This window comes from Setaria italica, chromosome VI (assembly GCF_000263155.2).
Source record: "Setaria italica strain Yugu1 chromosome VI, Setaria_italica_v2.0, whole genome shotgun sequence".
Taxonomy (NCBI): Eukaryota; Viridiplantae; Streptophyta; class Magnoliopsida; order Poales; family Poaceae; genus Setaria; species Setaria italica.
The window spans coordinates 12,301,899-12,320,032 of NC_028455.1; the positions used below are offsets into that span (position 1 = coordinate 12,301,899).

The 18,134-nt window shown below is 44.2% G+C and overlaps 1 protein-coding gene across 11 annotated transcripts; it reads right to left on the reverse strand.

Moving 5' to 3' along the window:
- Nucleotides 1-878: 878 nt before the first annotated feature.
- Nucleotides 879-7,776, reverse strand: LOC101771392 (pentatricopeptide repeat-containing protein At1g80880, mitochondrial). Of its 11 annotated transcripts, XM_022827493.1 has the most exons (7): nt 7,127-7,776; nt 5,171-6,289; nt 2,328-2,475; nt 2,125-2,221; nt 1,910-1,998; nt 1,167-1,326; nt 879-1,057 (listed from the first exon to the last, which is right to left on the reverse strand). In XM_022827493.1, exons 1-2 carry the CDS (start codon nt 7,687-7,689, stop codon nt 5,260-5,262), a joined length of 1,593 nt encoding a protein of 530 aa, XP_022683228.1. In that variant the 5' UTR covers nt 7,690-7,776; the 3' UTR covers nt 879-1,057; nt 1,167-1,326; nt 1,910-1,998; nt 2,125-2,221; nt 2,328-2,475; nt 5,171-5,259. The 11 variants fall into 11 exon arrangements, with proteins under 11 accessions (XP_022683228.1, XP_022683232.1, XP_022683231.1 ...); XM_022827497.1 differs by lacking the exon at nt 2,328-2,475; XM_022827496.1 differs by lacking the exon at nt 1,910-1,998 and having other exon boundaries at nt 1,167-1,286.
- Between the last annotated feature and the right edge of the window lie 10,358 nt (nt 7,777-18,134).

Sequence of the window (18,134 nt, forward strand, 5' to 3'; positions counted from 1 at the left end):
ATTGGAGGATATGTAGACGGTGCTGATATTGTCTGCAGACCCCTCTGCGCGTTGCTCTTGGAGATGTGCGGGTTCTTCATGTACCCACTACTTCTCAGTTCGCCGATGTCTTCACCAAAGGGTTGCCTTCCTCTATCTTCATGGAGTTTAGGTCCAGTCTGAATGTTCGATGCATCCACGATTCGACTGCGGGGGCGTGTTAGACAGATATATGTCATGCATGTGTATATGGGCCTGTGCTCCCGTGGCTGTTAAGCCCGGCCGACCCATATTAGATTGATTAGAGATAGGAGGAGATCATTAGCCCGTTCTGTTTCTATAAACCCTAGGATCTCCTCACCCCTATATATTGTAACCCCTATCTCCTATCAATCTAATCTAACTTTCCACGCAATCCTATTGCTTTCACCAAATACAGAACTCAACCCCCCTCCCCCCCCCCCCCCCCACACACCCAACACATCAGGGAACAAACTAGCCATAAAAACAACTAAAAAACCGACCGATACAGCACAGCCTTAAGCAGCCATAGATAAAGACCGGGGATAGGGACCTAGGTGAAAACCAAAGCCAAATTTAGGGTGCTAAATTTGCATTTTGAGAGTGTAGGGACCTAATGACACCCAGGCTAAGTCTAAGGAGCCAAATCTGCAATTTGATAGTATACGGACCTAAGTGACACGCCCAAACAAGTTTAAGGATCATCCCATGCATTGTACTCTAAAATAAAAGAATCAATCATTTAGTTGCATGGCTAATTACAGGAAAACCACACGTCAATATAATATAAGGGGCTGCTGAAAACAAATCATCCGAAAGGATTACAAGAAATTCATAAGAAAAAAGGAAAAAGGCATATTGGTAAGTAATGCTAACCTGGAAGACAACTCTGTGGTCAAAGCTGTAAAATTCGACTATCAGGCTAGAATACAAATTCACTGTCCTCTTGCGCTCTTTCTTCACAGCTTTCTCCAATCTATATGCTGTATTTTTCCTCTTTCATACTTGTTAATGAGTCCCTTAAGCGCTCTATCTCACCCCTCTCATTCTTAGGAATCTGCATGTTATAGGAAATGGTAAATTCACCTTGGGTAAGAATGGCAAGCATAGAGATACAATCAATCATTATATAGCTCATGAGAAGCAAACAAAGTCCTCTATGTAACCTTGCCAGGTGTTGAGGTGGGGACACTTCCATCTCCCTACTTTTTTGGGCCACAAACGTAGCTTCCAACTTCCCGTTTTAAGCTGCCTTTTGCTGTTGAAAAGAGATACAGTGGCTCCACCTACAATATCACCATCCTCACCAGATGAGACATCTCACACCTAAATTACAGATAGAACAAATTGACAGTTAAAACACAAGCAAAAACATGAAGACAGGGAACTACACAACCATGAAGGATGTCAGATGCTTAAATATACATTTATTGCGCATTAAAATTTACTCCCTTAGAATAGTGTGCCATGATTACTATCAAGGTATCACTAGAGCTTCGAACGTTGCATAAATTGTGGTCTTATTCAGTGAAATCAACATGAGCTATATCTGCCCAGGTTGCATTATTCAAAATAGCCTCAGAAATAAAATAGCACGCTTTCACTGAATTGAGCAGCCACCGTTTCAATCAAACAAAAGAGCAGCTACATGTAATCTTGTAAATGACCCATACACACAGTTTCATGAATTGCTCATTTGTCTGATATTTGAAGTAGTCTAACAGTGAAGTGCTTATTTACCACAAATAGCCTCTGTTTCACTGTCATCAAAGAATAATGTTTGAAGCAATTTATTGCATGCACCACACAACCCTGTTTAATTTGTTGCATCTTCATATTGACTCCAACCCCTCCACACAATTGTTTGTTCATAGTTAACAGCAGTGGTTCAGGAGTCCAAGAACTATACCGTGAATGCAAGCTGTGAGAGGGAAGTTAGATCTTTGTATTTGGTAGTTAGTGTTAACAGCTCATTCCAGCGGTAAGGTGGTCCAGAATCTTGCAGCATGGTGCAAAGGACAACATGTACAATATAAATAAGCAGAACTTGATTATTAATGGTAATTTGAAAAAAGAATAAGCTGAAGTGGCTTTGAGTGCAGACTTCGTTTGATAATAGCATACCTTGTCTTTACTGGCAGACTAAATGGTACACCATTCATGTATAGCTTGCACTAAACAAAAAGCTCTTGATGTTTTTTCTCGGTCAAAAGGGTATAATCTGGAAACAAGCAACATAATGGAATTTAGGTATATCTATAAAAGACAGATGGAAAAGTAAGCTATCTATGGTTTTTGTTTCAGTAGAAACAAAAGTGATCAAATACCCGCTAATTCTTGTGGATCATCCATCCTTTGCGATCTAATGGTGATGAGGACATCACCTGCTCGGATACAACCACATTGGCAAATTTTGATTCAAAGGTGAAACAATTCTTTATCAAGATTGTATTTGATACATCTGATGAATTGATGCTGCACCATGATATGTGTTCATTGTCATTTTCAGAAATACACACATGGATCAAAAATAGTGTTAAACACACATGGAAGGCATGGAGGACAAAAGAAGTTGATTGGGGGCCAATTCCAAGTGTTCCCAATATCCTCCACCAGGCCACCACGTCACTTTTGGCCCAAGAAAAGAAAGAAATCAAATCCAACACGTTTTGGGGCTGGATTCGGACTGCAGCACTGCACCAACTTGCGACAGTCACCACGGTCGCATACAGACTCGGATTGGGGCGTTCAAGAATGGCCATGGCGGCTTTCAGTTTCCATTCAGCAGGGGCGGAGCCACCATGATTCCTGGGTATTCCCAGGAATACCCATGAATTTTGCTCACGAATCAAGCACATATAAGCTACACACAGGCATATACTTACTAGTTAAACTTATTTCTATGATTCTTGTTTGAACCAAGCAAACCAAGCTCAATCCTCTTCCCATACCCAAGCAGCGGAGCACGGCCTTCCCAGCGCCTAATTTCTCATCCCCTAATCAATCAAGTTCCCACAGTCCAGTGATTGAATTGATTCTTTCCTCTCCTGCATTTAGCGAATGAAACAATTCCCTAGTGGTATGTGTTTACAATGTTCTATTGTTGGCAGCACTGGTGGTGAACTTTGAAAAATGAGGTCAAAATCAAGCGATTGGAAATCTTTGTCGGAATTAGCTGTGAAGGCACATATGCTAATTTCATCAACCACGCAGGAGCTGATTACTCTTGATAACATTTGCTGAGAATAATTTTTTTCTTGCAAGTTAAGGACAATGACGTCATCAAATGCTTCTGAGGCTCCAAGGAATGCATCAATGCAAAGATAAAATGTAAAATTTCTTTTGAAAATAATGTAGTTTTTCATTTGAGATGTGTTTAGCTTGAACAATTTGTTATATTTTAATTTAAGATACAAATAATTTTTTTCTAAATCTTGGAAGAGAAAATTGACTTAAGAAACAGGAATACCCAACTTTGAAATCCTAACTCCGGCACTGCCATTCAGTCAAGGGAACCTTCAATTGGACAAAAATAAACTAGAGTTTCACAGACTTGAGACTTTTAAGTTCAGGCTAGGTACCTCAACTCGAGTTTGAAAACTTTATGATGGAAAATGACTGCGACTACTTTGTCTAGTATTTCTTTTGAATGTGAAACTTCAAGTTCTGCATCTTTTAGAAGAGAAGAACTGCAAAATCTGCAGCTATCAGGGAAGCGTGATTATCAGATATCCACATTTCAGTTCAGATAGGTAGAAATTGATGGATAAGTCTTTGTTTAGTCTTTGTGGGGCTGCAGCACTTGCTTTGTACTTGTGGCTGCAGCTTGTGGGGCTGCAAGGTCTTGGTCTTTGTGGGGCTGCAGCATATGCTTTGCTGCAGCAGTAGGACAGCATCTAGGCATCTAGGACAGCACTAGGACAGCATTAGGACAGCATCTTAGACTAGCTTTTAGAATAGCATCTTAGACTAGCATCTAGAATCGCTTGGCTGCCCACCAGCCTATATATATGTATCCCCAACCCCTTGGTTGGCCATTGCATTGTGTGAGAAGAAAAACCAGAAAATTGCCCCAACTCCTCAAAGCTTTTTTTTGGAAACGCTAAAACCCTTTCTGGAATGCCATATAAAATTAGACACAATGCACCAAACCACTGGAACATTGCACAGTTATTTGCTCCTTCCATTGAGTACTCAAATGAATAGAAGTGAAATGGGACCTCAGGGGAAAAAAATAGCACAAGCACAGACTGTCACAAAGAGCATAGAGCTGCTACGGTGCTACTACCTCAGGTTCGAAATTAACAGAGTTGACACTCTACAAACTATAATAATTTGCCAATACAACTCCACCTTATAAGCAACCAGGTCCCGGTAACCTGAGTAATCTGGTAGTCATACCTATTAATGTGCTTAATTACTTGGCTTTGATTGCTTATAGAAGGAAAGGTGACCTGTTATGAGTGTTTGACCTTGTGCACTCAACCTGATAGAACTGTTTTCAGAAGATGGGTAAATATTGTTGTTCATGTAAGAGATTGAGCATATTCTAAATGTTTCCACTTTTCAGAAAATGGGTAACAATTTATGTACAGCTCCAACTCCAATGTATTATAAAAAGAAGCTTGTAGTGCTGATGGCCATAAATATAACTGAATTACTAAGAGCTTCTGAGCAGTTTCATGTGTTTAATTCAATGTGTTACTACGACAGACTGTGCATGTCATAGATCATAAATGACACTTCCCAATTCAAATTAAAGCATTGGCAAACATCCTAGCTCATAAGGGTCTGATACTCTGGTATCATGCTTATAGTAGTTACTAGACAAACATTCTAATAACAGACTGAGAAATCCAAATTCCTCCAGTAATACAAAATAACCAAACTTTTAAAAATTTTACTAAGATCCCAATTGCCAAACAATACACCTACTGCAGGTGTTGGTAGGCGATATATGAAATATTTGGTCATTCAAGAACAAACAAGATTAGCTGTTTTTACCAAAAACATAGACCATTGTATCACACAAACGGAGTTCAAAGTTAATTATTTCGGAAGCAGAAACACAAACAAATGTTGTATTAGTTACAGTTTTGCAGTTAGATTCACACAAACTTTAATATGTTGTGCATTAGTCAGGGTTCAAGAACAGGTCCCATAAACATACCTCACTCTGTGGTCCAAATTCAACTTTGTCGAATAAGTGCCTCCATATAAGAAAATATAGTAGAAGCAAATTCAATTGAACCACATTTGTTATTGCGTTCTGGACCGCCTTGTAAAATGTTTGCCCCGTTGGGGGATGATATTGTATTTGCCTGCTCCCCTCCAGTGGTCTCTGTTGGCCAACAGAAAGGTTTTGAATTCCTTTTCAAGTTGTGAATCAGAAGCAAAACCCTTTTCCTTCATTTCATCATAGTACTCTAATGCTCTTGGTATACATCCATGCTCTACTAAACCTTGGACCAATGTCATATAGTGTGAACGAGCAGGGCTTATGTCATATTTTCTCATTTCATTCCACACTCTTAGAACATTTCCAGACTCATTCAGTACAAAAAATTTATCCATAAGCATGAGAAATGTATCACTGTTAGGGCCACAACCATCTTCCTTCATTTTTCGCAAGAGTTTCAGTGATTCATCAATGCCTTCTTGCTTCAAAAATGCATGGTACGTCGAAATGGTTGGAACAATGCCCTTAAGTATCATGCTTTCCATCACTATTCGTGCATCGTCAAGCTTACACCTTTCACAAAGTGGAATTATCATATTGTTGTATGTTTCAACATCCGGTTGGAGGCCTTCATCTATAAGTTTGCTGAATATATTGTGTGCGTCCTTCATGCAATTCTCTCGTGTCAGAACATAGACAAGTGAATTGTAAACACTACTACCAGGAGTCCAGCCCCTTTTTTTCATTTCATCATAAAGCCTCAAGGTATCAAAAAGGTTTCCTACTTTTGAGAAACAACTGACCATGAGAGTGTAGGATATGCCATCAGGAGTAATGCAGTAATTGGACATTTCTCTCCAAACTCTCTTTGCTTCAGCCACATCAGTGATCACATTACACCAACCATCTAAAATTATATTGAATCCTTCTGCAGTAAGTGGGAAGAATTTCTTTCTCAGAAGAAGCAACTCCTCAGCATCCTCCATGTTTTTGCTTTTGCAAAGAGCACGTAGAAGGGAGTAAAATGCAGTTTGATCTACTTCAACTTTAAACTTCTCCATCACATCAAATGTCTTGATTGCTTTGTTTACTTCATTGGCTGCTGCATACCTGAAATTTCATATCCAAATCCTTCAAATGTAAAGTACATAATGCGAAAATAACAACATAAGTTCAAAAGAATGAAGAAAGTCCAATTACTGCATTGGAACCGCCAAAACGGCAGCAACACTCTGCTCATAATTGATTTTCATACTATCTACCATCATTGTTTTTCAGACTATCTATCATCATTGATTATACAATCACAAGCAGTTCAGCACAGAGTCATAAAGTTGACATCTTCAGAATAGGACCGACACTATCTATCATCCCCAATTGTACTACCATCAGCATGTTTAGTTAACTTCTAGTTCTGTCTCCTTGCCAAACGTTTGAGATTTCCTTTTTTCTCAATCACTTCCTAAAACCATTGGATCTACATCCAAGGGTCCATATCCATCCTTTCTTTCCTTCTCTATTCTTTCTATTTCTCCCATTCTTCCTCCCGCGGCCGCACCTCGCGCGACTCCCCCGCCGCCGCCACCTCCAGCTCGGCTCCTGCGGCCTCGGCCGCCTCCGCCACCCAACGCTACTCCGTTTGGCCCATACTCCCGCGCCGCATCCTCCGCCCACCGGGGATCCCCCACCGCCCGGCTCCAGCGGCGCCCACGCCGCCTCCACTCCACCACCGTCTCTCCCACCTCCACCGCCGGCCTGCGAGCCTCCCCGAAGCTCCCTCTAGACCCGAAGGCCACATGTAAATCCCCCACCCCCAAACCCTAACCTCAAATTCCAATCACCAATTCAATTTCTAGTATAAGGTTGGGTGATTAGAGGAGTAGCAAATCTGTAACTTCTAATGCAGGAACCACAAAATGAAGACATATTCCGTGCAAGAGACCGTACCTCTCCATCAAGATGACCATGGCGCGGCGAGTAAGCACCCCGCGGCGCCCCATGCGCCGCACGACCGCCCACGCGAGGTCGAACCGCCGCGCCTTCCCCGCGGCCCAGACGGCCAGGCACCACGCCTCGGCCGGCAACGGCTGCGGCCCCGCGTCCGCCCCATCGGCCCCATCCACGGCGCTGCTCTCGTCTCCGTAGCGAACCGCGAGCGCGGCGGCGTCCGGGTCGCGGCGCAGCTCCCAGAGCGCGCGGACGAGGAGGGCGGGGGATGCTGGGGCCGGCGATGGGCCCGTGATGGAGGACGAGGACAGGAGCAGAGAGAGCGCGTCCTTAAGGGAGGAAGCGGAGGTGGCCGCGCTGGAGATGCGGTGGACGAAGGAGGCGAGCTCGCCGTCCTCGTCGGTGACGGGGGGCAGAGGGAGGGGGTGGTCGGGATCCGGCTCGAAGTCGCTTTGGTCCGAGGGGGAGTGAGAGGTGGAGGGGCGTAGGTGGTGGGACGACAGGAGGCGGCGGAGGTGGGAGAGGTGAGGGCGGCGGATGGCGGCGGCGAGCGGCGGCGCCATGCGAAGAGTGCGAGTGTTTTCGAGCTTGGGGAGAGGAGGCCGGAACCGGTTTGGGGAAGTTTGGTACGTCGATCTGAACTCGCGATGCCACATGGCACCATCTTGTCCGTTTTCTCCAAGTTCGTCCAACAGCGTTTTTTATTGGCTTTTAACTTTTTCAGGGACCATTCTGATGTTTTTCCAAGTTTTTCAAAAACATCTAACCTTTTTTGAAAGCCCATTATGAAACAACGGGAGCCAAAGCGTGGACAAACAACCTGTTTGGTTTGGGATGGCAGGTGATCGGAATCATTCGGTGGATAAACAAGGTGGTCACCGCCATTTGGTTCGCATCATTGCACGAGCTCATCCGTCATTGATGTTGGGGATGTTACTCCTCATAGGAGAGTAGGATGGTAGAAACTGAAGAAATAAGGAAAAAAATATAGGAGTTAAGTGGGAAAGGCTCAAGTGAGGCCTAAACTTATAGCTTGTTCTTGGGTGGTAATTTTCTACCAACCCTTTAGTGGATACATCATTTACATATAGTTCCTCGAGTTTTCACCAAAGACCCATTTTCTACTTGGGCTAGGCCATTGCCCAACAATCAACTGCTTCCGTCTAGCACTAATCTCTACCTAATATATAAGAGTAAAATGCACCATGGACCCTTAAACTTGTAGCGTTGTGTCAAATAGGTCCATCAACTTTGAAAACGCATTTTTGGTTCCCTAATCTTGCTTACTCATTCAATCGCCACGGGGTGGCTTTTTGCCGATGCGGCGCCGCCAACATGGCGTCCTCATCATTTAGGCGGGAACTTTGGCACCAGAAGGGAGTTACATGTTTGCGATTTGGCCCCTAGTAGGTTCATAAATCCTCATATTCTCCCATCCTCTCCTCTCCTCTCTTTAGCGTTCCTCTCTGGCTCTCTTCTCCCCACCCGCCTCCGCCCGGATCCACAGCATGGCGGGAGGTTCAAGCGCGTCAGCCTCAAATCCGATGAGTGCAGATGGGCTCCCGCTCATTATGTGCACTGAATGCGGATTGAGGAGGGTGGTGAGGTGCACATCCAAGCAGAAATGGAGTCTAGGTCAAATCTTCTACTGTTGCCCACTACACAAGGTGAGGATTCAATCGAATTCGTGTTTGTTTCATGTTTTGAAGTTGCGGATTCAATTGAATGCGAGTTTGTTTCGCGTTTTGAAGGTGCCCCACTGTGAAAGGTTGGATTTTTGTAAAGGGATGGGAGCAGGTGTCCGTTCTGATACTGGAAAGAGGAGTACATCGATGTTCTTGCTAGCAGAGGCCTGCTTCCTGCATCTGCAAGTGCATACAAGAGAGCTGGGTCGATGCAGGTAGCTGAATCAAGTATGGCGTGGACTGATTCAAAGATGAAGGAAGATGTTGGCTTGGCTAGCATTCTATCGCTGAAGGAAGGACAAGAACTGATAGCTATCTGTAGATTGGTTGTTGTTTTGCTGAAGGCATTATGCTTTCTTGGTGTATGTATGCTACTTGTGATGTTGGTTCATCTGTTCAAGTGAAATAATGTGTACCATCTATGTAATGAATTATGGAATGGAAGCATTTTCACCTCATCAAAGATAGAATTGTCTACTACATTGCATAATCCATTTAGTCATGTCATAGTTTGCAGGGCATCAATACATACAGAATCTGTGAAACCAAAAAAACAAAAGAGATCTGTGGTATAGCTATTGTTCCCATCACTATACAAAATCATGCATAGTAAGCATCATTGGTTTATGTTGCTCACAGACAATAGTCCATTGTTTTGTGTTGCTATTGGACAAAAGCATTAGGCAAGCATCATAGATGAATGACCAAAAGCATTGAAGCAAGCATCAAGACTATCCTGATGCACCCTTCTTTGGATCTAAGGCCTTCTTAGTAGATGTAGGACCTTCCTTGCGCTTAGCTACCCTTGCTCTTCCTGCCTTGGCTACTGTTGTAGGTGGCACCGGTCTTGCTGCTGGGAGATTGGAGATGATGAAAGCTAAATCTGGCAAAGATTGTTCTCCAATTGTTCTACTTTGTGAGGCCTACCAAAATACAAAGTTGTAGTTAGAGGGCAAGATCACCATTCAGCAAAGAATGATTGATACCTCGATCACCATATGAGAAACCATTGTGTTGCTTAGTTATGACAATAGTGGCACACTATCTTTATCATAGTACATGGAAACCTACAAATATAATGTTTAGGCATGAATGCAATAGTGACAGCTAATGTATTATGATTCCAGCTTGACTAGTTACCTGAGAAATGAATGGATCATCATCTATTATTTCTCCAGCATGATGTGTCATGTTCCACTCCTTTTGAACAATTCTAGCAAAGTTACTCAGTGATATCTTCTGATCTGCTATGAATGATTCTAGATACTTTTTAGCAAGCCACTTTGAAGTGCACCTCTTCAAAACCCAATGCTTCTAACAGTTATGATGACCACAATATGTATTCACCACTAGACCATTAGTCCTACTATCATTTGAAGCATAAAGGCTCCAAGGGCATCCATCTGCACAATTTGCCCTTAGCCTTTTCCTCTCATTCCTTGGCATCTTGATGTCTACCCTCTTCTTCAAATTGTATTCTGTAATTGCCTTCCTTAATAGCTCAACTGACTCAAATAACATACCCACCTTGAATATTGGGTTTTGGATATCCACTAATCTAAAGGACTTGAACCCCATCCTGAGCTAACCTTCACCATCAGAGTCAGGTTCCTACAAATCATCTTCATCTGTAGATAGTTCTTCACATTCTTGGTCCACAATAACTGGTCCTTTTCCCTTGCTGCCTGTAGCCTTCTTTCCTTTCCTATTTTTTCTTCCTTTGGTAATCCCTTCATCCACCACTTCCTTATCTACATTGTCAACGAAAAGATCATCATCATCTTCTATGTCATAGTCACTGTCAACAAATTTCTAGTCATCCTCTCTGTCACTGCCTTCAGACTCACTACCATTATCAGCTTCACCAGTTCCTGCTTCAGTAGTTGTCATCTTCTCCAGGTTGGAATAAAATCTTGGTAGCTTCTCATTTCGATTCCTCTCAATAACTTCAACCTTCCTAGGGCTCAACACTTTTGGCAGGATAGCTACTAGATTTGCTACAATGTCATCCCAATCTAGTCCTGCTGATGAGGACATCGCTCCTTTAGTTACATATGACACTCCTCCAATTGTTCTGCAGGGACCAATCACTAGAGCTTAAGCTAGACAATTGAATCAACAGGTGAGCTTGTTCTTGTCTACTTCTTTTAGTAATTTTGAGAATGTGTTGCTACCCAATGATGTTATTATGCTTAGGAATAATGGAGATGACCAGGGAGTACTTGAGGAGAAGCATGAAGGTGGAGAGGTCCAGCAAGGTGTGTCCAAGTCACATGGAGGCACAATGCACATCAACTTCGAGTCCACCTCGGAGTCCAGGAGCAGTCTACCTTAGATTGGGCACCCAGGCCGCATACGGAGTTGGATTGCGACATTCTATATATGGATGGAAAGATAATTTGATAGATCTTCCAAAGGAGCTAGTCCCATGATAAAATTCCATCAGAGTCAACAGGAATCATCAAACAAGTGGATATCCAGAATCTGTCAGGGTGCTGCGCCACCATCTTTCGGGCCGTTGGGCCTTGTATCGTGTTGGAGCCCATTAGGGGCGCATCCAGGGGTCTTGCACGCCCCTAAACACTTTATATTTAGTAGAGTCAACCAAGTTAGGGTTTGGGTTTTGCTTAGATTATTTCTGTCATTGACAATCGCCGTTCATCGATTTGTGAGACCCCAACTTCGTGTGCTTAAATTCAAGGTTTTCTGCAATTGATTTGCATTCTTCCTTGCGCTTGATTGTGTTCTCGATTTTCATGCAGGGGATAGCTTTCGTGGTGAGGTCAACCGGGCTGTGCATGGTTGATAACCAGAGGAGAAGTGGCACTTTGATTGTAGGGTTCGAATCTTGCTGATTAGAAGCCGGATCTAGTGTGTTGTTTCTCCACCATATCGAGAGTTACCCTCACCTGATGGAAGATCGGGCACCCTAGTTCCCATCACCTGCAATTTTATCATCATGGTCTACATACATCACAAAATTCTTGATCTTCTTCACCAAAGGCATCATCACCAGTGTGTCAGCATCAGAACATACTATTCTAAGCCCATCTGAAATATCCTTCCCCGGCAGCAACCAATAAATCTTCTAAGATGTACTCTTCAAATAATCAAGTTGCTCAAGAAAATGTTGTATCCACAGAGTAGACCAACTATCTACCTCACAGTGATCAAACCAACAAACTTTCTGATCAACATATGCTTGATTATACCCTTGACCAACAAAGAAACCTCCGTGATGCAACTCAATTGTGAACTCATCACTATCATCACCTACATTATGAACACAGAAACACAATTTCAATCTTACATTACTGACGCAATGGGAAAACAACGAGAAATTAAACCCTAGACAAAACAAAATTGAAGATTTCCACTCCAAACCACAACTAAATCCACAAAAGTTAACCAACTGAACACTAATTCCAGAGTTTTAGGCTATGATCAACTCACCATACACTGACGGCGGTTCACCTTCGCACCGCAACGAGGGTACCATCACCCAGATTCGCCACGGGTTGCGGTCAATGTGGGATCCCGCGCTCCGCAGATGCCCCTCCTTCTTCCTCCCTCCTTCGCCCTTCCTTGCCACCAATTCCCACCACTCTGCCCTCCCCGCAGCCTTGAGCGCCTCTCCACCCAACAAATGATGGACTCGAGGAAGGGAAAGGATGAGTTATGCGATGACCACATAAATCCAAGGGCCAAATTGCATATTTCTAGGAGACCCACTCCCCTCAGTGCCTGCCTAAACGACGTGGACGCCATGTTGGCAGCGCCACATCGGCAAAAAAGCCACCCCGTGGCGATTGGACCAGCAATGAACGAGTAAGCAAGATTAGGGACCCAAAAATGTGTTTTCAAAGTTGATGGACCTATTTCACACAGCGCTACAAGTTTATGGGCCCATGATGCATTTTACTCTAATATTAAAGTGCGGTAGTTTCTTCCAACCATCGTGTAGTTTTGAAAAAAGCGAGTCGGACTGCACATGGATAGAGAAAACCACGTGGTGAAGGAAATGATAAGGCTAAGTAGGCCCTTCAGTCGATGCAATGCTACGACGACGTTACCTCAACGCGTTGTTGGTGGTGGGCCAGTACCATTGAGCTGATGAGTGGCGCATCGCTAAGCTGACCGCATGGTCTTCGTGGTTATTGCTGCTACGTGTTGTTGCGGCCCCACCCACCATGTGGTGTTGTCACAATGACAAGTGTTGCAGCCTAATTTGAAATAAATGATATGGAAATCAAGTTATCATCTAAGTTTGTACCAAGTTTATTAGACTAGGTAGTGCGCCGGGTTTTTTTTCCCTTCTGGTGCAATGCACGGGCATGTTTGCTAGTCATAGGAAAATGTGCCGGACCACTTGATTCTGCAAAAAAAAAATCGATGGAACCATTCTGTTTGGAGTGGAGCCACCCCATGCCGGACCGTATCAACCACTAAACCAAACACGCTAAAAGTATTCATATTCAAAATTTCATTGAGGAAGCTATGATTTATTCTGCATTGTTAGGAAAAATGATCAAAATGGTAAAGGGTCTTAAGCGTTCGGACTACTGATACTCTTGAATGTAACAAAGTTGCAGCAAAATTTGAGTTTGAGCCTAATAGTATAAGTTTTATTAGTTTTATCCCAAGAGCTCTTTTACAGTGTACAATAATAAATTATACTAGTGTTCGAAAAGGACTAGTATAAAAAGATCCGATGGTCAAGATTAATTGTATACTATTGAAATCTTCACCTGTGGTATAGGTAGTATACATAAGTAGTATAGGTAGTATAAATGTATCATGGTAAAAGAACATATCACTATAATATTTTTTTTTACACTAGCATAAAGTAAGATCATTCCATTGGGAATCTCACTTTTTAAAATGTAATAATTACTAAAATACCTATAAGAGTAAAATGCATGTGTGGCCGTTGTACTTGTTTTCATGTTTCAATTTAGCCAACGTACCTGAAAAAGTGTAAATCGTGGTCGTTAAACTTGCTCGATTGTGTCGATGCAGCCATGGCCCCATAATTCTACATATTTGTACTTGTATGATGTTCTATATGTATGCCTGATGGTGGTTAAGTGACAACAAACATATTTCCTTCACTTTATCTTTTGTATTTACATCCCTCTCTATTGTTGGCTCTTTGACCTGTAACAATCATATGTAGCCCCTTTTATATTCTAAAGAGATAACAATTGATCATCTATGTGTAGAACAAGGAGACATAAAGCATTTTCACGATGGTTGAATTATCTAGACCTTAATTTCACATGCTAGCATATGAACAAATGAGACACAGCTCATCATTTCTTTTTATCTGTTGCATTGTTCATGTCACAAGAATAAGATGATGAATGAACCAAGATGTTGTTTAATTTTCTAGCACACCCAATGCACTATACCCTAATCATCAACTCAAGCTGCTTGCTCATGTCGCCATAAGCCTGCAGCTCAACCTTGCTTTGCCGGTGAAATTCACCTACTCAGGGGCATGAACCTAACTAAATCTTTCGTGCAAGCAAGCCCTACTTGAGTGTGTTCTCACCCCTTAATCCTCTTACCTAACACAATTCCCCTATTAATCTAGGACTGGGCCTGAAGTTGCCAACAATTAATATTAGAGGTCCATCAAACATAAGCAACGAAATTAGCTAGCCATCCAGCTGCCAGCATGCTTAGAATCTTTGGATTATGTAACCATTCAGTTAATTATACATGCTGGAAAAAAATTGAAAACACTATGTATATACCCCAATTTGACAACATTGGATGAGCAGACGTAGCCAAACTTGATCTAGACCATCCAGATATTTACAATTAAGGATCTAATGACCATACCAGTGTAGTTGGGCGAGTTTAATGGCCACAAATTACACTTTCCTGAGTATGATGGCTAAACTCAAACATGGAAAAAAGTACGATGGTCATTCATGTATTTTACTCTACCCATAATAATGGATGGTTAGATCTCCCGGACAAGGTTGATGCTATCAGAAACATGGTGGAACCCATCAGGAAGAAGGATATCATGAAACTCACCGGAATGATGGTGGCCCTGAGCCGGTTCATTAGCAAGCTTTGTGAGAAAGGTCTCCCATTCTTTAAGCTCTTAAAGAAGGCAGGCAAGTTTGGGTGGAATGATGAAGCCCGCACGGCACTAGAAGGTCTCAAGATGTATCTCTCCACTCCTTCTATCTGACGGCTCCAGCCGACCAGGAAACCCTACAGTTGTACATCTCTGCGACAATACACGTAGTCAGCACAGTGTTAGTTGTAGAACGCAAAGAGCCTGACCACGTCCACATGGTGCAACAACAGATGTACTATGTCAGCGAAGTACTTAGCGAATCTAAAGTCCACTACACCCAGGTGCAGAAATTGCTCTATGCAATTCTGATCACCTCTCGCAAGCTCGGCCACTACTTCCAGGCGCATAAAATCTGGGTAGTCTCAACCTACCCTCTTGGCTAGATCCTGCACAACCGAGAGGTAAATGACTGAGTCATCAAATGGTCGATAGAGCTCGGTGAGTTCGACATCGACTTCTCTCCATGACACTCGATCAAGTAATAGATTATAGCCAACTTTGTTGCTGAGTGGATGGAAATACAAGACCCCTCTCCCGCGGAGAGGCTAGAGCACTGGACGATGTACTTTGATAAAGCCCTAAACCCTAAACCCTAAACCTTTGGTAGAGATGGCGCTGGAGTCATATTCATATCCTCAAAGGGAGAGCATATCAAGTATGTTCTCTAGATCCACTACAAGGCTATAAACAACGGGGCCGAGCATGAGGCGCTCATCCATGGGCTCCGCATAGCTGCTTCATTGAGAATCAAGCGAATCTTGGCCTATGGAAATTCCAAGGTCATCATTGAGCAAGCCAATAAGTCCCGAGGAAACCATGGACGCCTACTACACCGAGGTTGGAAAATTGGAGGCCCACTTCTATAGCCCCAAGTTCCACCATGTTCCCAAGGAACACAATGTTGCTGCCAACATATTATCCAACCTCGGGTCCATCCAGGCCCAAGTTCCGGTTGGCGTCCGATTTTCAAGGAAGCCCTCCATCAAGATGCTGCACCCAGACCAAAATGACGACGATGATGGTCAAGCACTGGCCGAGTCAGTAGGCAAGGATGTCCTAATGATCAAGGTAGAAGAAGACTAGAGAGAACCATTCATTGCCTTCATTACCAAGAACATGTCCTCTGTGGACAAAGCAGAGCACAAAAAACTAACCGAACAATGCGCGAACTATGTCATCATCAATGCGGCTGCCTCCTACTTCGCACTGCAGATCTTCATCTTCAGCCTCTCATTCAGCTTCTCCACATCGACAACAGTCGCTGTTGACGGTCGTTAAGTACCAAATATGATCGTCAATATACTCAAGAATAAAGGAGGATTGGCATTTCTTAGATGCATATTTGGTTTCAAACAATGTAGTTCCACTTGTCCTTGGAGAATATTTGGTTGCAGGTGAAATAACACAAAAGGATGGAGAAAGCACCCTCTATGGATCCAAGAAACACGCTTCTAGCCAATGGGAGGTCGCCACGTGTGCATCACATGGATTGAAGGGCCCACAAACTACCACAACCGTCCCAATCCACCAGATAATGCAACAACCGCCTTTGGAACCCACATTTCAGACTACCACGCGAAGGCGGTTGCGAGAGGGGCCACCAGGGGTTCGGCCGAACCCTTGGATCGACCGAATCGCCTCTGGCTCCCCTCGTGATTAGCCTCCATGTGGCGATTGCTGATGGCTTCCCTACAACGATTATGGAATATTCCCCGAAGATTCCCTGCCAGAACCGCCTAATATGAGAAGAGGGGCTCCATTCTAGGACACACACAACACAAGAGAATCACTCTCTCCCTCTTGGTTTCCAAGTTAGTGGAGTTAGGCTAGAGTAGCTCTCCTTCAGGTTTGAGGTCTTGTTGGAGTCTAGGGTATGACTCTTGTATCTTTTATTCCTAGGTTGACTCTATTCTATTCAAAGTATACATCGTCCTTATACAGTGTTGTGCTTGGTTCTTCTGTACATGAGTAGGATATGAATCCTTGCTATAGTGATGTGATAGGCTTATACGCTCGTATGCTAGTCGCCACCCACCCATGCCCTCCGACCTGATCGCGGGGCTAGATCACATCAGTAATACTATTGCTGAGTGCATAAATCTGTCTGAGGTGGCGCTACATTCAACAAGGTCGGCATAGGGTCCATCCCGCATCCCATTTGGTCTGCGGAACTCGGCTGCCATGTACTCCGCTGAACTCAACTAGGCTTTTCAGATCCAATCTGGAGACCTACCCAACCTCGCCCAGTTTTTGGACTGTGGTGAATTCCAAGTGCCCTACACTGTCCTGACGCCAAATCCCCATGGAAGCGACGACGGGAGCAACTCCCCCACGCCAGATCACGAAGCCTTCGTGGTCCCACTGATGAGCCATCCCGGGATGGTGAAACTTCTTCTCAGGAAGGAGGCCATAATGCCAGGAACCAAGACCACATGGCACGACGCCAATAGGAGTAAGCCAACGCCCAATAGCAACCTGCTGCCAATGCTGAGGCAGCAGGCGACCAGCGCCAACCGCTGCGCAACAATCGCGACAACGCCAACCAGGGCGGTGCCTGAGACAGACGTAGGCACCCTGCACGCACCCGCAATCTACTAGCCAACCTCAAGGAGGCCGGCCACAATGTCTTCACTACACCCCAGGCCAACTTGGGGGCTGTGTACGCTGCCGCCGCGGCACGAGAGGCGATGGTGGGAACCACGGCTGACCAGGTTGGCAACATGATCTCTGTGATGAGCTGCGCGACCTCCGCAACCGCCACGACCTCCGCCCCAACCTCAACAACCGCCACAACGAGTGTGATGAGAATGAGCTCCGCCATCGCGCCGAGTATGACCGCGACTACGGCGCTATTAGACTCAACCATGACGCTGAACGCCAGCATCGCTGTCACCCGGAGGATGAGATGCGTCATCGCACCGACTACGACTGCGTGTACGACACCCCCAAAGATGCTTACGACCCGCCCAAGTGCGACAACAGCAGACGCCCTAGGGCTCTACCTGTCGAGTACTACCTCGACGATGACAACATGGCGATCGATGGCTTCGCTGCCTTCACTCCACGCCTCAGGGCTATCGACTAGCTGACCACATTCAAGCTGGCCATCAATGAAAAGTATGATGGTCGCTCTGACCCCACCATCTGGCTCAAGACGTACAACACCATGGTGAAAGCCGCCAATGGCACCTATGACTAGATGGCCACCGACTTCCCAGTGGTGATG